This window comes from Aplidium turbinatum, chromosome 5 (genome assembly GCF_918807975.1).
Source record: "Aplidium turbinatum chromosome 5, kaAplTurb1.1, whole genome shotgun sequence".
In the NCBI taxonomy this organism is placed as follows: Eukaryota; Metazoa; Chordata; class Ascidiacea; order Aplousobranchia; family Polyclinidae; genus Aplidium; species Aplidium turbinatum.
The window spans coordinates 26,233,186-26,251,610 of record NC_137476.1 but is presented as its reverse complement, the minus strand read 5'-3'; the positions used below and the strand labels follow the sequence as shown (position 1 = coordinate 26,251,610).

Here is an 18,425-nt window from a genome sequence, read left to right as displayed (position 1 = left end):
TCGCAAATCACACGATCGACATTTCTGAATTAGACCCCCTAATTTTTTTTCTGTGTGCGCTACTGGGTTTTGAATCTATGTTCTCGGACTGACAAAGCCTTGATTTTGGTATTAAATTGTTCACAATCAAATTATCTTCTTCAATTTATTAAACTTAGTTTATCTGCAGGTCTCAATTTATCATGAATTCAGTTTTAAGATTTGGACCTGGAGTGTGAAAAGTTTGTTGCTTTCATAGGCCATCAAATTTGTGTAATAAATAGTGTGTGGCCTATTGATAATTTCTACCCAATCCCAAACTTGTACAGTATGTTTTATGTCAAATGGTTTTAATACATATCAGTTTGACAAGCTATTGTACCAAACAATATTGTTTACTTGCACTAATTAGCATAAAACAATTTGATGAAATGTTATTTTCTAGCTGTGTGTTTTAGTTAGCTCTTAAAAGCTGTACAGAACAAATAAGAGCAGCTTTTTTCGTTTTTGTGCAATACAATTCAGAATAGTATTATCTTTTGTTATGGCTGCCAGTGCATCAACTGTTGCTGCACGTGAAGATGGACAATGGCCTGTGAATAAGGATGACTATGAACTAAAAGATATTATAGGTAAGTTTGCAGTCTATTTAATTCTTTCTCTATGATTTTAATGTCTCTTGTTCCTGGTATTGCAAAGGTTGGATGCTAACAAATGTTAGTTTTGTTTGATGCAATTCCAAAACTTTCTTGCAAAATTCTAACTGTGCAAGTGTATCTTTATAAATCTAAATTTAATGAAAATTTCATTTATAATAATAAATAATCTGCACAAAAATAGTTTTCATGTAGGTAGTAATTTTGCTTTCATAAGCGGATATGAAATGTGTTTGGAGAGTTTAGAATTTGCGAGCGACTTTAAGGCTAAACAACGTGCTATAAGAATGATGAAAAATGCATTATGCTCATTTTATAGTTTAGTTATATATATATACTGTATATATTTAAGCCCAACTGCTGAACAAATAATATAAAAACTGTATTTTAATTCGCAATCTTCAACGTTTTCATTGTATTATTACTTTTTAGGTCATGGTGCTACTGCAGTGGTACAAGCTGCATTTTGTAAATCACGAAATGAAGCATGTGCAATCAAGCGCATCTCTTTGGAATCAACCAATCAAGATGAATTACTGGTAATGTTTCATGTATTGTAATTATGTACTGCATGTTTCGTTAAACAAACTTTTATCTTAGATCAACCATGGCACATATGCAAATTCTTTTTTTTGCTTTTCATCTTATATAATAGGCTATTTAACTGCACTTTTCATAAATGACAAATTGTTTTTTGAATGATTAAGTTTTCACTACAAAGCTTTAACGTTAAAAATATTTAATTTCTAAAATGATTCTCATCACTTGAAAACCTTGAGTGGTGGACTGGCATATAAGCAAAGAAGTTTTTATATTAAATAAAACTTTTCTAATATCATATATTCATTTATTCACCATTGCACACTATTGCTTTTTAGAAAGAGGTTCGAGCAATGAGCCAATGCAATCATCCCAATGTAGTGTACTTTTATAAAGCATTTGTTGTGAAAACAGAAGTATGGTTGATTATGAAGCTACTCGAGCGAGGTATGCTACTGTACAATGTTAAAGTTGTGTGGCTTTATTTTAAAATGATTTCTCAATGTTTCACTTTTTCTTAATGCAGAGTAAATATTACTTTTCATAATGATTCTCTGGTAGTCTGGTTCATTATATTTTTTGTCACTTGTGGTTCTTGTTATGGTGGATGGAGAGAAATTTTAAAGTGTTAGAAAATACCAGTAGCATAAAATGCATAACCTAATACGCTTTGGCACTGAAGTATGAAGCACGTGTTCATCAGCATCATGATTCTACCTCTAAACCCAAATTGTGCTAAGTTAATCTTCTACTGTTTTTGCATTTTTGTTAAGTATTTTTAGCTCACAAGTCACTAGTAAGAGGTTGTTGGGAAAAAATGATCATTGGGCTAGAAACCTTTGACTTCTTTTGATTCATAAATGAATGTGTTTGCATTTCTTTTCTTCTACCCATGTCATGTGCACTGTGCAGTCAGATAAGTGATAACAGTGTGATGATGGATGTCTGGTATTGCTATATAAATGGAAGCTCAATGTTTTATCTTTAAGTTGCTGATTTTTAAAGGATCCGTTTTGGACATCATTAAGCATCGTGTTCAGAAAAAAGAAGATGAACATGGGGTTTTAGAGGAAGTGACAATTGCGACCATTTTAAGAGAATGTTTAAAAGGGCTGGATTACTTGCATCGCAATGGACAAATTCACAGGTAGTTTTTGTATTTTATATTTCCCCTTTCCACTTCATTAAGTCATCATTATCATTGATGAAGTGTTTTAATTAAAAATATTTATGAATTGAAATGATTAAGCTACTTTAGAGTGCTTCTTCATTCTGGAGAATAATTTTAATTTTTCTTATTGTTTTTACATAGGCTAGATTATTCAATACAAATATTGAAAACTACTTAATTCCAAGTAAATTTGGAAAGTGTTTGGATCGCTGGCAGTGTTCAGCGTGGTCCTTTTTGCAGCATGGAATTGTGATTGAATATAGCAATTGTAGTCAAAGTCATCGTTTTAAAGTTTCAACAGCTGAAAATGATTTTTTCAAAAGAAATAATGTCTTGCAATCTTTCAAAGAAGCGATGTGTTTTATGTGTTGTCAAAATTTCATTTAAACTTGTTTATTTTGAAGGGACATCAAAGCAGGGAACATATTGCTGGGAGATGATGGCACTGTCATGCTTGCTGACCTTGGCGTCAGCTCATTCATCGCGTCTGGTGGAAATCTGTCACGTGACCGCACACGTCACACTTTTGTCGGAACACCCTGCTGGATGGCACCAGAAGTTATGGAGCAGGTGAAGTGTTGGAGTAAAGTGTTTGCTGTAAAATTTTAATGGCATGTATATTTTGCTTCCTTGATAATCCTTGACAAGGTCCTTTTGCACTACAGTTGTCCTTCCCCACTGTACCATCGTGAATATTTGGACAATACAGTAGTAATGGACTTCTAAGTATTCATTAACTTTGTAGGTGGTTTGGTGAAGACATCTGATGCAGGGCTTCCCAAACTATTAGCCGCTACTTCTAATGAGGTTGAAAATCATGTTTAAGGCGGCCAATCAAATTAAACGTGGACCTACAATGTGTAGTTCCCAACAAGGGGTCACATCGAAAATTATCTATTAAAACAATAAAAAAATTGAGATGCCCTGATTTAATGGATGGTGGTCACTTTCCTTCCACGCCGTAGCTTAATCACGTGGTTGCCCTAGTACAGTACGGTACTAGTAAAGATGCCAAAAGGAGCACAAATATTACCTTCCTTGTTGGCCTGTTTTGCTCAGTCTGATCTACATCCTCATTATCAACTGTAGGGCTGAGGAGTCGAAAGCACGCTTTAGTTTAAGCGAAACATGTCAATTGTCAATGCAACAGAATGTTGTTTCTTCATTTTTTTCGTTTCAACAAAAAAATTCTCCAGTTTAAGTTATTCTGATGAAATAGAGATCGATTTTTATGCTGAATTTTACTTTCTTGTCAAATTTGTGTTCAATAGTGCTGCTGGGCTTACGATTTGTTTTATGTTTTATTTTTTATTTAAAAAAATGTGTGGTTGTTTCAGCTGCATGATCGTTGTAATAAAAGCTTTTCAATTACAGTCTTGCTTTTACAACTTCATCTTTTAAGGCTGCGAATGGTTACGGTGTCAAAGCGGATATATGGAGTTTTGGAATTACAGCCATTGAGTTAGCCACAGGAAAAGCTCCTTATCACCAATTTCCGGCTATGAAGGTTTGTGGCAACGAAAACTTCGTTCTATAATAATGTTTTTATATCGGTACAACGTCTGGAACCTCCCTTCAATTTTCACTTGTGGTCATTACTGAACAGTCAACTTTTACTCGATCTGCAGATTATGACATGGTAGAATTTGGAGTGGAATTTGTGGAAATACAGTTTGACATCATTTTAGTTTGTGCATAACACTAACAGTAAGCTAACGGCGAACATTGCTAAATGTCGAAACGATGTAAAAACGACTTCTTCTGACTACTAGGAAAACCAACGAACAACTACATGTTCGGTTTTGGTGTTGTACTGTGTACACACGTGCAACCGTGCATACTAGCCATGTTCGGCGAGGATTGTAATCTTTGACCCTAATCGTTTCTTCTCTCCTTATTTTGTATACGCTGCAGGGCGCGTGTCTGCCTACTCTGCAGATGTTGCACTCGCAGCTAAGCAGTAAATCTTTGTTTTAGCCGATAAAGGTTTTTTATATTTGTCGATTCCGAGCTTTTGAAAAATGGCAAGTGCGTGGCTGCACATTTCTTTAACCTGGCAGTCATGGCTCGTGTCATGTTGCCAATGTCACCTTGTAAGTGATGGTTTTCAGCAGTTTTGTACCAATTATATTCATCACCCCGCATCATGATAGAGGAATAGTTTTCAAATGTAAGAGATATTGAGTAATCATAGAATGGGAAAGATATACCTAATTGTCTGTGTTATAAGACAATCTTTACACTTTTCTTGCATAGTTTTCTTTATTCATGCAAGAAACACCCAGTCAACAACAACCACTTCTTTTCATGTTGATTGAACATGTGTAGACGTTGAATCAATTAAAAAAAATCATTTTGCTTGCCAGGATACGACGCAATTGCCAACTGAATGTCATTTTTCAACCATTGTTGACTGCTGGTGTCACCTTCATGCAAATGCACACACAGTCACTTTGCATTAATGCCGCGCGTTCGTCTTTCCTTGGCTTGTACACTCGGCAGATTTACAGAATCTGAATAGCATGGCTTGTTTTGTTTATGGTTTGCAAGTGCTATTGCAGTTGTCATTGTGGACAATTGCTTCGCTTGTTTAGTCCCGTCACTTTGTTATTGCGCAGCAGCAGATTGTTCAGTGACGTGCAGCGTTTCCGTCCCACTTTGCTCAATTCTGCTTAACTGAAGATTGTTCTAAGAGTGATTTACGAAAAAAAGTTCTTTGTATATACCCGCGGCTGTAAGCTATCATACCAACCCAACATACTTCAGGTTTACATTATGTGTATAATATGTATTATTTTTCTGCCCTACCGTGTGTTCAGCATCGATACACATTTGTTTAAAATGAAGTACAAAGGACTTGAAGATGAGCGGTTTTTCTTCACTCTGTGCCAAAACCAGCACTGCTTCGTGACACTTTCCCAGCTACAACTAAATTTGATTTTAATTCAGTTAGCTCTATGCAGTATGCACGATTCAACAGAAATATTCAATCATTTGTCTTGTACAAGTGCTGTTGTTAGGTGTTTCAGGTTGGATATAAGCGAAATCATTTCTACTCATCCACTTACTGTCTGCAGTGAAACTGTTAGTATACTGTACCTTTCCTTTTTTTTGTCGTATCCAAACTTACGCCCGGTAGTTGAAGATTAGATTAAGTGGACGGGAAGGCAAGAAAGCCAATCTTCGTGTCCACCTTCAAGCCTTTCCTGATTGTTTTTATACCTTTTCCATTATCTTCCTTGATTGTTATTAAAAAGAAAATGATGGTAAGCCAGCAGTTAGTGCTGCAGCTTTTACATCAACTGAACTGCGCGTTGCTTTTCTGGCACAAATACATTGATTGATTTGTCAAATTCACTTTTTTTGCAAATTTTTTGCAGATAATTTTTGTTCATAATTTTGGGAGTTCGCTTCACATAACAAATGTTTTTGAAACTGCCCTACTACTGTGTCCTATACTATCTGCAACACATTTTGGCTCAGTGCTATCTCTAGCTGTTAGTTGATGCAGCTGTGCTGTGTAGATTGTACAAATGTACAAGTATCCCGCTTAGACGTTTGAACTTCTTGACATGCCAGAGAGGCAAAGATACTTCAGATTTCTTAATCCAACGCATGACCAACGTTAATCTTTATGCTCTCGATGTGTTAATCAATAATGTGGGCAGTTTTCAAATACTGCCTTTCTTGAAAGTTCTTTTTCAGTTGCTGGATAGTGGATATTACATTTAATGTGTCAGTTTTGGGCGGACTAAATAACACTTACCCCAGACCATTTTATCAGTAAAAGGTTAATCGCGGTTTTACTGCCTGACCTATCTTAATTGTAGCTTAAAGGGCAATTCAACCTTTAGTCCAAGTAGTTAGAAAATGCAACCTAGCAACAGATCTTTTTCGTGTCGCTAATTGCTTGCTTTTCTGTTCCATTGATTCATCGGCTTCCATTGATCGATTCCCTTCAGTGCAATGTTCCCAGACAACAAAATCCATCACTTTTACGTTGATTCAACGTCTGCGGACGTTCAACGAATGAAAAAGTGGCAGATTTTGCTGCCTTGGTTCGCTTGTAGCGTTTACAAATTCAATTTCCTACCCAATCATTTATCTAATTGCGCAACAGTGGTCTTTCGACGTTTGATCAATGTAAAAATAAGTAATCTTTTCAACCTAGTTTCTAGCTTCATCCATAAATGATCTGGGCTATTCACATTAAATATAGCTTTGGTGGAGAGTTTGCTTTGTTAAACCATAGACAAACAAAACAAAGTAACTTTCGCGGGTTTGGTTTAACATGTTTTATTACAAGGATATATAACATAATTAAAAAATCAACTCAAACGTTTTCGACGCGTACGTGAATAAAATGAAAATTATAAGATAAATCTGAATATGCGCTACAACTGTAACGACACAATAGCGAAATAGGCTTCTGTCTTATCGTCAGATGGCAATGTTGACGCTGCTTCAGCACGTTAGGCTAACCATTGGACTCTTCAAGCATGTCATTTGTTTTCAGGTTTTAATTTTAACTTTACAAAATGACCCCCCTTGTTTGGAGACGGGAGTGAGCAACAAAAACATGACAAAGAAATACAGCAAACAGTTTCGAAAGATGATTGAAAGCTGCCTTCAGCGTGACCCGGAAAAGAGGTGCGTATCTAAAAGGAATGTCTGCTTTCACTGTTCACCTTTCCTGCACGTGACATTCACGGATCTAAAGGTTAATGTGTGCTCAGACATGCAGTCACGTGACCCTTGCCACAACATCGCGCAGATAAAAAGCCGAAAACCTCTTATGTGCCAGCATACAGCACAAACGTCATCGACCAGATATGAAGGTATAATAGTCAAATGTGAAGCATTGTCAAATACCTTTATTTTCAACAAATTCAGGATATTGTTCACATTATTAACAGCTTAAAATCCGAATCAAGCGACTGTATAAACAATCTTTCAATGTTGGAATGCCATCAAAGATGCTGTACAGGTGACTTCCCACACAGCATAATCTGTCATTTTACGGTGATTCAACGTGTGCGCATGTTGCTGTCTAAGTTCGCTCATGACAAGCGAACCGCAGCTTTCTTTTGGGTATCTACATTCTACAATAATACCTTGCGATTAAAACGAGTCAGCTTTGGAGAGAAGTTTCTCGTGTTTCAAACTGGTTAGGTAGAAATTTGCTGACACCCCCATGAACATTAATCGCTATGATTCACTCAAAGACCAATTAATCGTGCACCTTTAATGTTTCTATGTGTTTTAAACAGACCATTGCAGAAGAACTTATCCTACGAAAGAAAATATGAATGATTCATTTTACGCGCCCGTGACTCTTCGGTCCTTTTTTACATCGATTCAACGTCTGCAAACGCTGAATTGATGTAAAATGGACTGGTTTGCTTGCTCAAGAATTTTCGTGTTTATCATGTGGATTTCTTCATTCTCTGCCACTTCAACTAGCGCTCGATGTGCTTATCTTGCAGACCCTCAGCGAACCAGTTGCTCAAAGATCCCTTTTTCAAGAAAGCAAAGAGCAAGGAATACCTTGTGGACCACCTTCTTAACAACTCTCCTTCGCTCAGGGAACGAGCTCGGACGGTAGGTTGTAATTTCAGCATTCTTATCTTAGTTGAGTGATGAAGGTCACTAAAGTATTTTTTTGCAAAATGATTTCATGACGTGTTCATCAGCTTTGTTGACTGACCACACCGTATTATCGATTCATATTTTATCTACTCATCTGCTGTCATTGTGTTGTACTACCGTTTTTGTAGTAAGGTTAGGATTCCACCGTTGAAAGTACAGCGACTACCATGTTGTCGATTTTCGTGTATGAGTTGCGGTACAGTTTAAGCCAAATTCCTTTTGTTAACCCAGGGGTTCTTAACCTTTTTTCCCTTATTACCCATTTCTGTCCAGATCAAAGTCCCATTACCCAAAATCTAATTTTAACTAGTTTACCATATTAAAAATATAAAACAGCGTTATTCAACAAAAACAACATTTATATAACGTAAAGAACGGCATCAATAGTTTCAGTGAGACATTTGCGCTTTTTTTGTGTACAATCGATGCAATATTGGGTGCGATTTTGGATACTGCACAAAGCAAGTCTGACTTCAGATCTAACAGCTTGTTTCGTAATTTTGACTTCAAAGCAACATCACTTGAAAATGCTGATTCACAGAGATAAGTAGAAAGGAACATAGTCAACAATGTTAATGGTTTTGCACAACTTTTGGATATGCTTTCCCCATCATTCCCCAGAATTTTCCCAAGCTTTCATCTTCAAAAGTATAGCCTATAGCTCGCTCGTCTCAACACTAACTCTAAATGTACACTTAGCTATACTACTTCAAACAGCAACGCAGCCATCAAGCTTGCTCATAAAACAACTGTAACTGAACTGATTAGGCTATACAAGAAAAATCTTACTTATTATGTCACAAATATGAAATACATAAAACCGGCAACAAAAATAATGCGAAAAATAAATCACTATGACGAAACAATTCTGAAAATGATAAAATATCACTGTGCTTGTTTGGTTGTTTTGAACGGACTCAAAACATCAAAAAAAAGTATAAGTAATAAAGCAACTTTACCACTTACAGCTGTGGCATTGTTTGTTACATCTATAATTCTAAATATTCTGGTTCAGCTGATTACCCACCTGCTATCCTGAAATTACCCACATGTGGGTAATTACCCATAGGTTAAGAACCACTGTGTTAACCATATTAATTCTTTTTTTTATCAGCCTTCGTCCTCTGACGAAGAGGATTCGGTAAATTTCTTCACGTTTTTTTTTTTTTTTGTTTATTTGCTGTTGGAAAGGTTGCAGTTTGCAGAGCTCACGTTTTGATATTCCAATTCCACCAAACATTCAATCTATGCCAGAGGTGGTTGAAGTGGATGTGTTTTTTCACCTTTGCACACTCTATTATTCACCACTTTTTATGTCAATTTAATGTTTTGTAGTTTAATACCTTAAAAAGTTTTTGTATCTGCTTTCTCTTTGTAGATGAGTTTTAGTCACATATTTGAAGGCATTAAGTTACTTAAGCTTTATTTACCTGATAATACCACAATGTTGTCTGTGATCAGCCTCGTTGGTGTATTGTACACTGAAAGTTAACGTAACATAGTGTTGTTTTATGGCTTTTCGCAATTCAACATTTTGAGCTGAGGTTTTGGAAATTTTTTTTTTGTACTTAGAAAGATTTCTTTTGTCAGCGTTGTTTATCCAGCATGGAAACTGTGTCAATTTTGCATCGGTTTACAGACAAACAATGAAATTTTCTGTGTGGATTATAAATTTGTTTTATCTTCTCGCGACTTTTCGCACGCCGGTTGTTAGCTTGTCACCGTTTTCAGCAGATATCACGTTCCTGAAAAAGGACCAATGGAATAAAACGATAGATGTTTATTACCATTGAGGCTGGAAACTCACGCCAGTGCTGAGCTTGAACAAAACTGTTTTCTCGGCATTTTTCATTGTGCTGTCAACAGCAAGCAAAGGTTAGTTTTCCCAAACTTTTAACTCTATCTCTCATCTTGCCTGTCTACAGCCGAAACGAGTTCCTGGGTCGAGCGGTCGCTTACACAAGACGGTAGAGGGCGACTGGGAGTGGAGTGATGACGAGTATCATGACGAAAATGACGATTCCACTGACGAGCCTCACGAAAGCAGGAACTCCCACATGGCAAGTAGCGACACCTGTACAGATAACAGAGCTTTCTGCTTTCTTGACATTGATAGTGTTTCGCCCATGAGGCTGCCCATGAGCCCTGCCTCATTGGTGAAACACGTGTCTATGGCTGTCAATTCTTGCTACACTCGACTGCCGAGAAACACATGTTTTTAGAAAAGTCTTGATGGCTAGTGTGGAGGCTAAACCGGTATGGTTAGCGAAACACAATGCTCGCTGTTCTTTCGTGAGTAGTCAGGTGGTGCTGACGCCAGGAAGATCGCTCCTTCTCAACAGAGAACTTTTTACTTGCTTGTTTGCAATAATAGCATTTTCGAATACTTGTAAATTAGTTTGCCACTGGTTTTTTCCTATTCGTCAATCTTAAACTTTTGGCTAACTCAACCTAAAACGTCTAGAGCAGTGGTTTTCAAACTGGTATCCAGGCCTCGAAACAACTTTTTTTATCCGGCGGCCAAACGTGTCCGACTGAAGCAAGCTGTTCGGCGGCCAATCACAAGCACATGGCGGCCATCGGAACGTCGACACGCATCAACATACAGTCTTCAAAATTAGCACATTTTTACTTCGGCAGAAACGTTGCCGAGGCCAAACGAAAAAAGTTTAAATTGCCTCGGCAATTGCTGTGAACGTTTATTACGAAACAATTGTACCAAAACGAGAAACGAAAAATATACTAGAGAGTAGTCTATCACGACCGCACTGTTTGATTTGTTGTGATGTAATAATACCAAAAGTAGCGATAAAGCGAGCAACAAGATACGCACGTCGCACGCTGTTACATTAATTCACGTTAAATAACTCACGGGCGGAAAAGTAAGTTTATTTTGGGTTGATTCAACGTTCGAGTCAGCACAGATCGATTTAATTTTCCGGCGGGTTATAGGCTACTTCGTAACAACAATGCCCAATAAGAAATTTACGTTTGTTTTACATTAATTCGACATCTAGCCACGTTGAATTATCATAAAATAACGTTAATTGCCCAACCAGGTACCGGTAACAAATTAATAGCTCCCTGCGAGCAGATTGCCTCAATTTACGTATACACTAACATAATTTCGGCACAATTGCGACACTGCGAACAACACAAAGTCTGTTTGATAAAGAAATAGCTGTCAGAATCGGAATCATCAGATGCTGTATCGGAGCACGATGTTGTCACGTCATCACTGGAATCAGACACATCAAGAGGCTTGGCTATAAATCTACACCGTCTTCGCCTTTCGCAATGAAGCGTCCACGTTTTGCGACTTTCGGGCTTTGACACACTTCCACACACCTCTTTCTTTTTCATAGAGCTCCATCAGGGTGTTGTCTAAGGAACAAATCTATGGCTGTACCATAACGACTGGGAGGAATGTCTAACCCTAACCTTACAAGCGCTCGTGTGGCCTCGGCATTTTTATTGCCGACGCTAATTTCGAAGACTGAATATATCGCATCAATAAAGTGTATTGTGATGTCACTTGCATCCTGCTTATCGTCAGACATCAGCTGCTACTTGGTCAATCAATAATGTTAACAATTCAAGCATAGACAGTGTGTATTGTGATTTATCAGGTGCTTTGACTGCTTTCTAATCCTTTGTGATTATAAGTGGCAAAGTACTTTATTCACAAGGCCGCTTGCGTAAAATTTTCTCGAAACTTCATGGCGGACAAATGCGGCCGACGGAAGGGCGAAACCGGCGGACAAAATGTCGGTTTTTGTAGGTTAATCGCGGCCATGGCCGCGATGGCCGCCTTCAGTTTCAAGGCCTGGGTATCCGTGGACTCTTAGGGGTCCCTGAGGAGTTTCAAGGTACCCGTGCAATTCCTTAACTTATAAATTATGTTGGTCAATTTGCCTTACAAGTTGTTCGTCTTTTTATTTCGCCTGTTAAGTTATTTTCTACAAAATTTCGAGACGTTGTTCGTGAACATTCTTGCGGTTTGTTCCAACCATTGTTGGAACAAAGCCACTCATTGTTTTTTGATTGTAACTTTTCTACTATAGCTTCAAAATCAAAGTATTGAAAATTAGTTGAGTTGCCAGGTAAGATCATGACATCACAGTGTCATGCACAGACTGGATCCAGCCAGTGGATATCGATTGGGTGTCTTGATTGCCTATTAGTCTGCCAAGGTAGCTCTGCGGTTTGATTGCGGAAAGAGACTCCTTCTTCGTGAGCGTTTTCTGCAACAACCGGTTAAAAAGCCGTCTGATATTGAAATACTATCCCAAAGCAGTGCAATCTGTCGAACGCCAGTTAATCGAGAAAGCACGTATACTGTATGATTTAAATGTTATGAACTAGTAATTATTGCTTCGTCATTTTTTTTAATTTTTGTCGGCTGCTTGGTCGAGTGGTGAGAACGTCTGCACGACGTTCGAAAGGACGCCGGTTCGACACCGCTCCAGAGCACGCGGCTGTGTCTCAGCAAGACACTTGGGAGCAGCTGACTCGAAGACATTCTGTTCATTTACGCTTTTGGACTTCGTAAACGCGACACAATGACCATCAGCAATACAATTTAAGACAAAACTGACTTTTACTCTGTTTCTTTTTATTTAAAGACGTCACCATTGGCCAGCAACCCTCAAAATGGATCAACACCAGCAGAAGATCCTGAACCTCAAGCTTCGATCCCTGAAAACCCAAATTCTCACCCAGTAAGCCCGACCTCTCCAACCCACCCTGCATTTTTCCAGCCCCCGGGTGACGGACCCATAACTGGTGTGGATGGGGTGAGGCGATCTTCCAGCGGGACGGAACCCCCGCTAAAATCCCCTCAAAAAGTGACCTCGGACCCATCGGTTCCAGAATTATTGGTGACAAGTCCCACAGCTTCTAAGCCAATCAGCTTGGTTCTTCGACTGAGGTATGCAGTGCCCATCTTTTGGTCGTTGTAGTGTTAACGTCTTAAACGTTACAATCCATGTTTTTTGAAGTAAATATATTTCTACCAATATTTACGCGACTTAACTTTCGTGCAAACACATGTGCCAACTTGCCAGTGTAACGGAAGAAACGGAAAAGAAGGAGAAATCATTCCAAAAATTGATGCATATTTTAACAAATCCATTTTTTTGTGCTTATGTTTGCTCTAATGGCATCAAACAGTAGTCCTGGTCCCCCTGGACTAAGCTTCTCCCTCTATCACAAACGTGTGTTTACGCCGCTCTGTGTCACAAGTACAGAGTCTTTGTCATGACGTCAGCCGATTATTGTTGTTAATCGTCTCGAAAGGATTTTATCGATCTTTTACCTAAAATTGCTTGATCGATAGCTTTTCGTAAAGAAGCTTAATTTTGATAAAAAGAAATAAAATAATATGCCATTGTCATTATGGTTGTCTGGTTGCATAATTAAAATGAATGGGCTGTTGCGAATTTTAGTCTTGAAACAGGTTGAAGAAATGGCATTGATACAAGGTTTATCGACAATCCAATACAACAGCTGAATACTGACAAGTTATTGGTGTTTATTAGAATTATTAGCAGTAGCCAGTAGGTGCAACGTTCATCTGATGAATGCGAAACTTTTGCATTCATTGTCATGTTCCTAACATAGCAGGGGGTCTGAAAAACGGTTGAAGTGACAAAACTCGAGTGTTACAGCGTGCTCGAGAGAGATCGAATTAATTTCATGAATACAAACATGCTCTCGGCTTCGAAAGACTAAACCACACTTTTAGTACAATACTTTTAGAAGTAACGATAATACAAACGGTCATTATTTTCACACGATTGCAAGTCGATCACCGTTTGAAAATAACAGCAAAAGTTTACGCAATAAAAAAACTCAAGTTTCAAAAGAGCGACATTGCTACAATCAACAGAAGGCTTTGCCCAAAATAGAACTTAGCAATTTGCAGTGTATTGCAAACCAAATCAGATCTGATGCTGAAGTGATTACAGACGGCATATTTCACAGGAACACACAGCAGGAACTTCACGATATAAAGTTTGATTTCACCCGAGATCAGGACACACCTGATGGCATAGCGCAAGAACTGGTGGGAGCCGGGCTGGTCAGCGGGATGGATAAAATTATTGGTAATTTGGTTTGCTTTTTTATGGGTTATTTAATGCTTACATTTTCTGACTGTAACGTTTTCGAGGAAGAAAGTTATTTTGCGTGTGTTTAGTCTGTATTTCTATTTAGTCTGTATTTCAGTTCATATAACATTTTGTACGATGATGATTATTTGCCTGATCTGATACAGACGTTGACGATCATGGTCTTCCAAACTTCTCTGTCGTTTGCCATTCGTACATTTTGTATAATGAGATAAAAAAAGTTTGGAAGCACTGCAAAGTACCGATAAAAAACCCAACTGTTGTATCTTGTATGTTGCCCAATCTATTTTATACATAAGCGAAACAAACAAAACCGTGCTTTTCATCCTACTATGGTTAAAACAAACTAATAACTGCAGCTGTTCTTGACTGACATTATGCTTTCCCGTAAGTCACAGAACGTTTCATTCCAATGACTTTTCTTCACAGTTGCCGCCACCCTTTCGAAAGTGATTTCCGGCGAAATAAAATCCCTAGCGGTGTTTCCCCTTCACCCTGGGGTTCTCCAAACGAATCAAGTCCCAGATGAAAGAACTCTTTTGGGTTTTGCCCAATTAAGTATAATCGACACCAACAAAACTTAAGTTTCTTTCAACGGTGTGCGTATCACATCAGCGTCTAAATTACGTCATAGTCAGATCAGTGGATGATGTCGTTGTGACGTAGGGATCACGTTGCTTTGTTTTTGATGGTGTAGTTTGGGGAACTTATTTTTTATTTTCTCTGCTCTTGGGTTTTGCTTCACTCCAGAAAACAAAATCCGTCATTCTTACATTGCTTCGACATCAATGTAAGAATGATTTTGTTTTCTGGGACATTAATGAATTTCCAAAGTCAACATCTAGGTAGCAAGAGTTGTCCTTTTTACATCTTTTCAACGCCTGGCAATGCCAAAACGATGTAAAAAGGGCAGCTTTTGCTAGCTGGGCAACCACCACAATGGCTGACGTTGTTGCAACTTGCAAACGTCAAAGTAACAATTTTTGCCGTTTATGTGACACCTTTTCTGACAATGTCATTTGTGATCTTATGCTCGTTATTCAATTAGCACACTCCAGTTTTCAAAAGTTGCCAGTTTTGCAACGTTGAAACGATGTAAAAATGGCAAGTTTTTGCTCACTGATACCATTTGTTATTCAACATTGGTTTAAATTCTGGCAGACTGGAAATCTTTTGAAAATTTGTGGCTACAGATTTCATCGAAAGTCTAGTGGGATCTGGTGTTACTTTACTGTCGTTAGCAAACCAGTTCTTTTTTACATTGATTCGATGTCTGGGGACATAACCTACAAAGGAAAAATATACTAGTTTGATGACTAAGAACTATTTTCTTGGTTTGCAATAAACTTTTTAGCTGCGTAATATTTTCGCTTTGCAGTTCGAATCCAACTGCCGGTTGGTATGCAACTATGCATGCCTTTAAAAATCTTTTTGGCCTTTTCAAGACGTCTCGAAAAATATCTGTCTCTAAAAATTATGCATTGTTGAACCTGCTGTTATTTTCTTGCCTACCGCTAAATAAACATTTAAATAGAATAAAATTTTTCTAGAAAACCTCACAATGTGTGACTTGTCCGATTAAATTCTCCAAAATCTTAAAAGTACATTTGATTTAGAATAAGACTACATCATTTACTCGTCTGCAAACCTCCCGCTATTGTAAGCTGCGCATGTGATGTGCTTTTTTTATTTGAGATTTCATCTCTATTCCGATGCTCTTGCATGTCTAGACTTTTTGGTGATCTTACTAATCCGATAAACTGTTCCTAATCACAGCTGTCTACCAATCACATATTTACAGCATGCACACGTCTTTGACTCGAACCCTGGACAGCTGTTGACCTACTGTATTTTAGAGTAGATATTTTAGCTATTTCACCTTTTTCGAAAAGAGCTTCGAACGCAAAAAATATTAACTCTCAGAACTCAGTGTCACCAGTGTAGATATCAATTTTTTTGCGTTTCCAGCTAATGCATCAGTTCGTATTTTCTTGATTCGTCGTGTGCAGACGTTGAATCAATGTAAAACTCTAATTTCCCAGTTTTTGTTTATTCCCTCTGTTCACAAAATTGAGTAAAACTATTTGAAAATTGTTTGCTCACGTAGTTTATCGCTGTCCACCCAAGTGCCAGATATCAGTTTTTAACGTTGACTTTTTTCCAGCTTGCAAAATTCGTCCTTTTGTACAGTTATTCAATGTCTGACATCTACAAACATTGAATCAAAAAAGGACGGTCTTGCTTGCTGAGTTTAACCTAATCATCTGAATGAACAGACGATCTTCATGCATGTTTTGTTCACTGCATTCAACTCAGTGTTGCCAGATATTATTTCGATGTGAAAAAAGCAAGGATGTTTTGGTAAGGTTTCCTAAAAAATCATAATACTTCGTTCTGCAGTCTACATATGTTGTTTGTCTTGTTTTTGTTTGATTGCAATTACATCAGATATAATACTAAGCTACCGAAAGATGCTGCTCAGCTATCGGTGTCAACAATTCATCAATGTTATGTCTATTTGTATTTTGCCACAGGGTCTAATTCATTAAACAACAGACACCAGAACGATAAAGGAAAACTATGCTTGTTTTGTTTGAATGATGAACACAGTAACCAACTCAGTCAATGATTCAACGTCTGCAGACGTTGAATCAATGCAAAATGATGGATTGTGGTAAATGAGGATTAATGAATTATTATCGCCTTGTTTAGCTACACCTCCAAGTTTTTTAAGATATTTGTTCGAGTATTCATTTTCACATGAGACGTGACATAGAGTTGGACGTTAGAGCAACTACCAAAATATGTCGCAATGATGTTAGTTTGTCTCTTCAACGTTTCACACATCTACCAAGACGAAACGTAGCTAATTCTAGTTAAGTTACATCCATTTGAAAGCTAGGCTGCCTCGTAACTGCTTTTCGTTTTGATTTGCGTCCACTGACCCCGACTGAGACGGCAGCAAACGACTTGGGCACTCAATGTTGGCAGAATCTAATTGTGGAAACTGAGGTTAACCGAACTGAAGTCGCGAACCGCTGTTTGGAATTCTGACGTTTGCCTATGCTCTTATGTCGTCTATACTTTACGTGCAACTGAACGTTAAATGAAGTTGATTTTTCAGTTTTGTGCGAACACCATCCGAACGAATTTTTGTCAATAAAAAATTAATATTTTTGATAATATTTCGTCGTGTAGTGTCGCTGCTTAGCTACTGCATTTGTGAAGTTCTGGATGGTATGTGTTTTTCTTGCCTGTTTCACCAAGCTGCCTTTATATTGTCTTTTACACGAAACAGTCTGTGATACGCATTGTTCACAAATAAACAGTCATGAAAACGGCGCATTTTACCTGTCACTTGTTGTGCCCAAGCACCCACGAACACCTGCCCATTGTATTGCACCGCTACGGATTTTTCTTGCGACTTTTCTGAAGTGAGTTGTTGGGTGAATTACAAATTACGTCAATCGCGTCTGTTAATGCTGATTATTCGTCATATAGTATGCTGAACGTCCAAAGTGATATCGTTGAGTGTCGCTTTTACACAACCCAAGTTTCTGGCTCTTTGGAACATCATGGGAATTCAGTTCATTTTCTTTACAATTCATGTCTTGGAAAAAAAACAGCCGTCAAAAAAACTTGTTCATCGAATCGTCAGTTCTTTGATGTTTCTGATGACGCTCACTGGTTTTCACACTCGAGATTTCATGATTGCAGTTTTTTTTACTGTGACGTCACATTTCTTGCAGACGTTTCTTTTCTAGTTTGTAGACATAAACTCACAATGGCCATGACCCTTTCGTTTCTACGTACTGAGTCTTTAAACAAGCTTTCATAGTTATGGATTCCTTTCGTGATTGTGCGACATTCGTATAAGTTTGTTCAGCGGTTAAAAGGATTAAAGATTAAACGAATAAAGTTAAACGCTTTTCCTTTTCTGGGAGATTTAAAACTCATTCAATACTAGATTCCCAGATTTCCAAAAGCACTGGCTTGCCAAAAAGCAAACCCTTGTTTTCCAGTCATTACCTTGTTTTGTTGTATGCATTTGCCACGCGGAACAAGAAGCAGTGTATTTCATTGGCGTGTGTATGTGTTCATGTCTTTGCAATAACTTATTAAAAGAGAAGGTTTATCTTTTGTTTTATTACTGGTTTTGTGACAATCATCGAATGCATGCAACTGGTATAAAATTCCACCCTTTTATCAGGTCGTCATAAATGAGTGGACAAACTGTTTTCCTGTCTAATCTAGGCTGCAACGTTAATATTTTTTTGAGAATACAATACTTGCATCGTA

The 18,425-nt window shown here is 37.8% G+C and overlaps 1 protein-coding gene across 1 annotated transcript; it reads left to right on the top strand.

Annotated features, from left to right (window-relative positions):
* The first annotated feature begins 481 nt into the window (after positions 1-481).
* Positions 482-18,425, top strand: LOC145770167 (serine/threonine-protein kinase OSR1-like). Its single transcript, XM_082581751.1, has 12 exons — positions 482-611; positions 1,068-1,174; positions 1,514-1,622; positions 2,181-2,322; positions 2,751-2,916; positions 3,749-3,853; positions 6,863-6,996; positions 7,833-7,947; positions 9,921-10,055; positions 12,621-12,925; positions 13,981-14,102; positions 14,556-18,425. The coding sequence occupies exons 1-12, from the start codon at positions 524-526 to the stop codon at positions 14,708-14,710; spliced, it is 1,683 nt and encodes a 560-aa protein (XP_082437877.1). The 5' UTR covers positions 482-523; the 3' UTR covers positions 14,711-18,425.

Coding starts and splice junctions, on each gene's coding strand:
- LOC145770167 (XM_082581751.1), top strand. CDS start 524: ATGGCTGCCAGTGCATCAACTGTTGCTGCACGTGAAGATGGACAATGG. Junction 1,175..1,513: donor CCAATCAAGATGAATTACTG/GTAATGTTTCAT, acceptor ATTGCTTTTTAG/AAAGAGGTTCGAGCAATGAG. Junction 3,854..6,862: donor ACCAATTTCCGGCTATGAAG/GTTTGTGGCAAC, acceptor ATTTGTTTTCAG/GTTTTAATTTTAACTTTACA.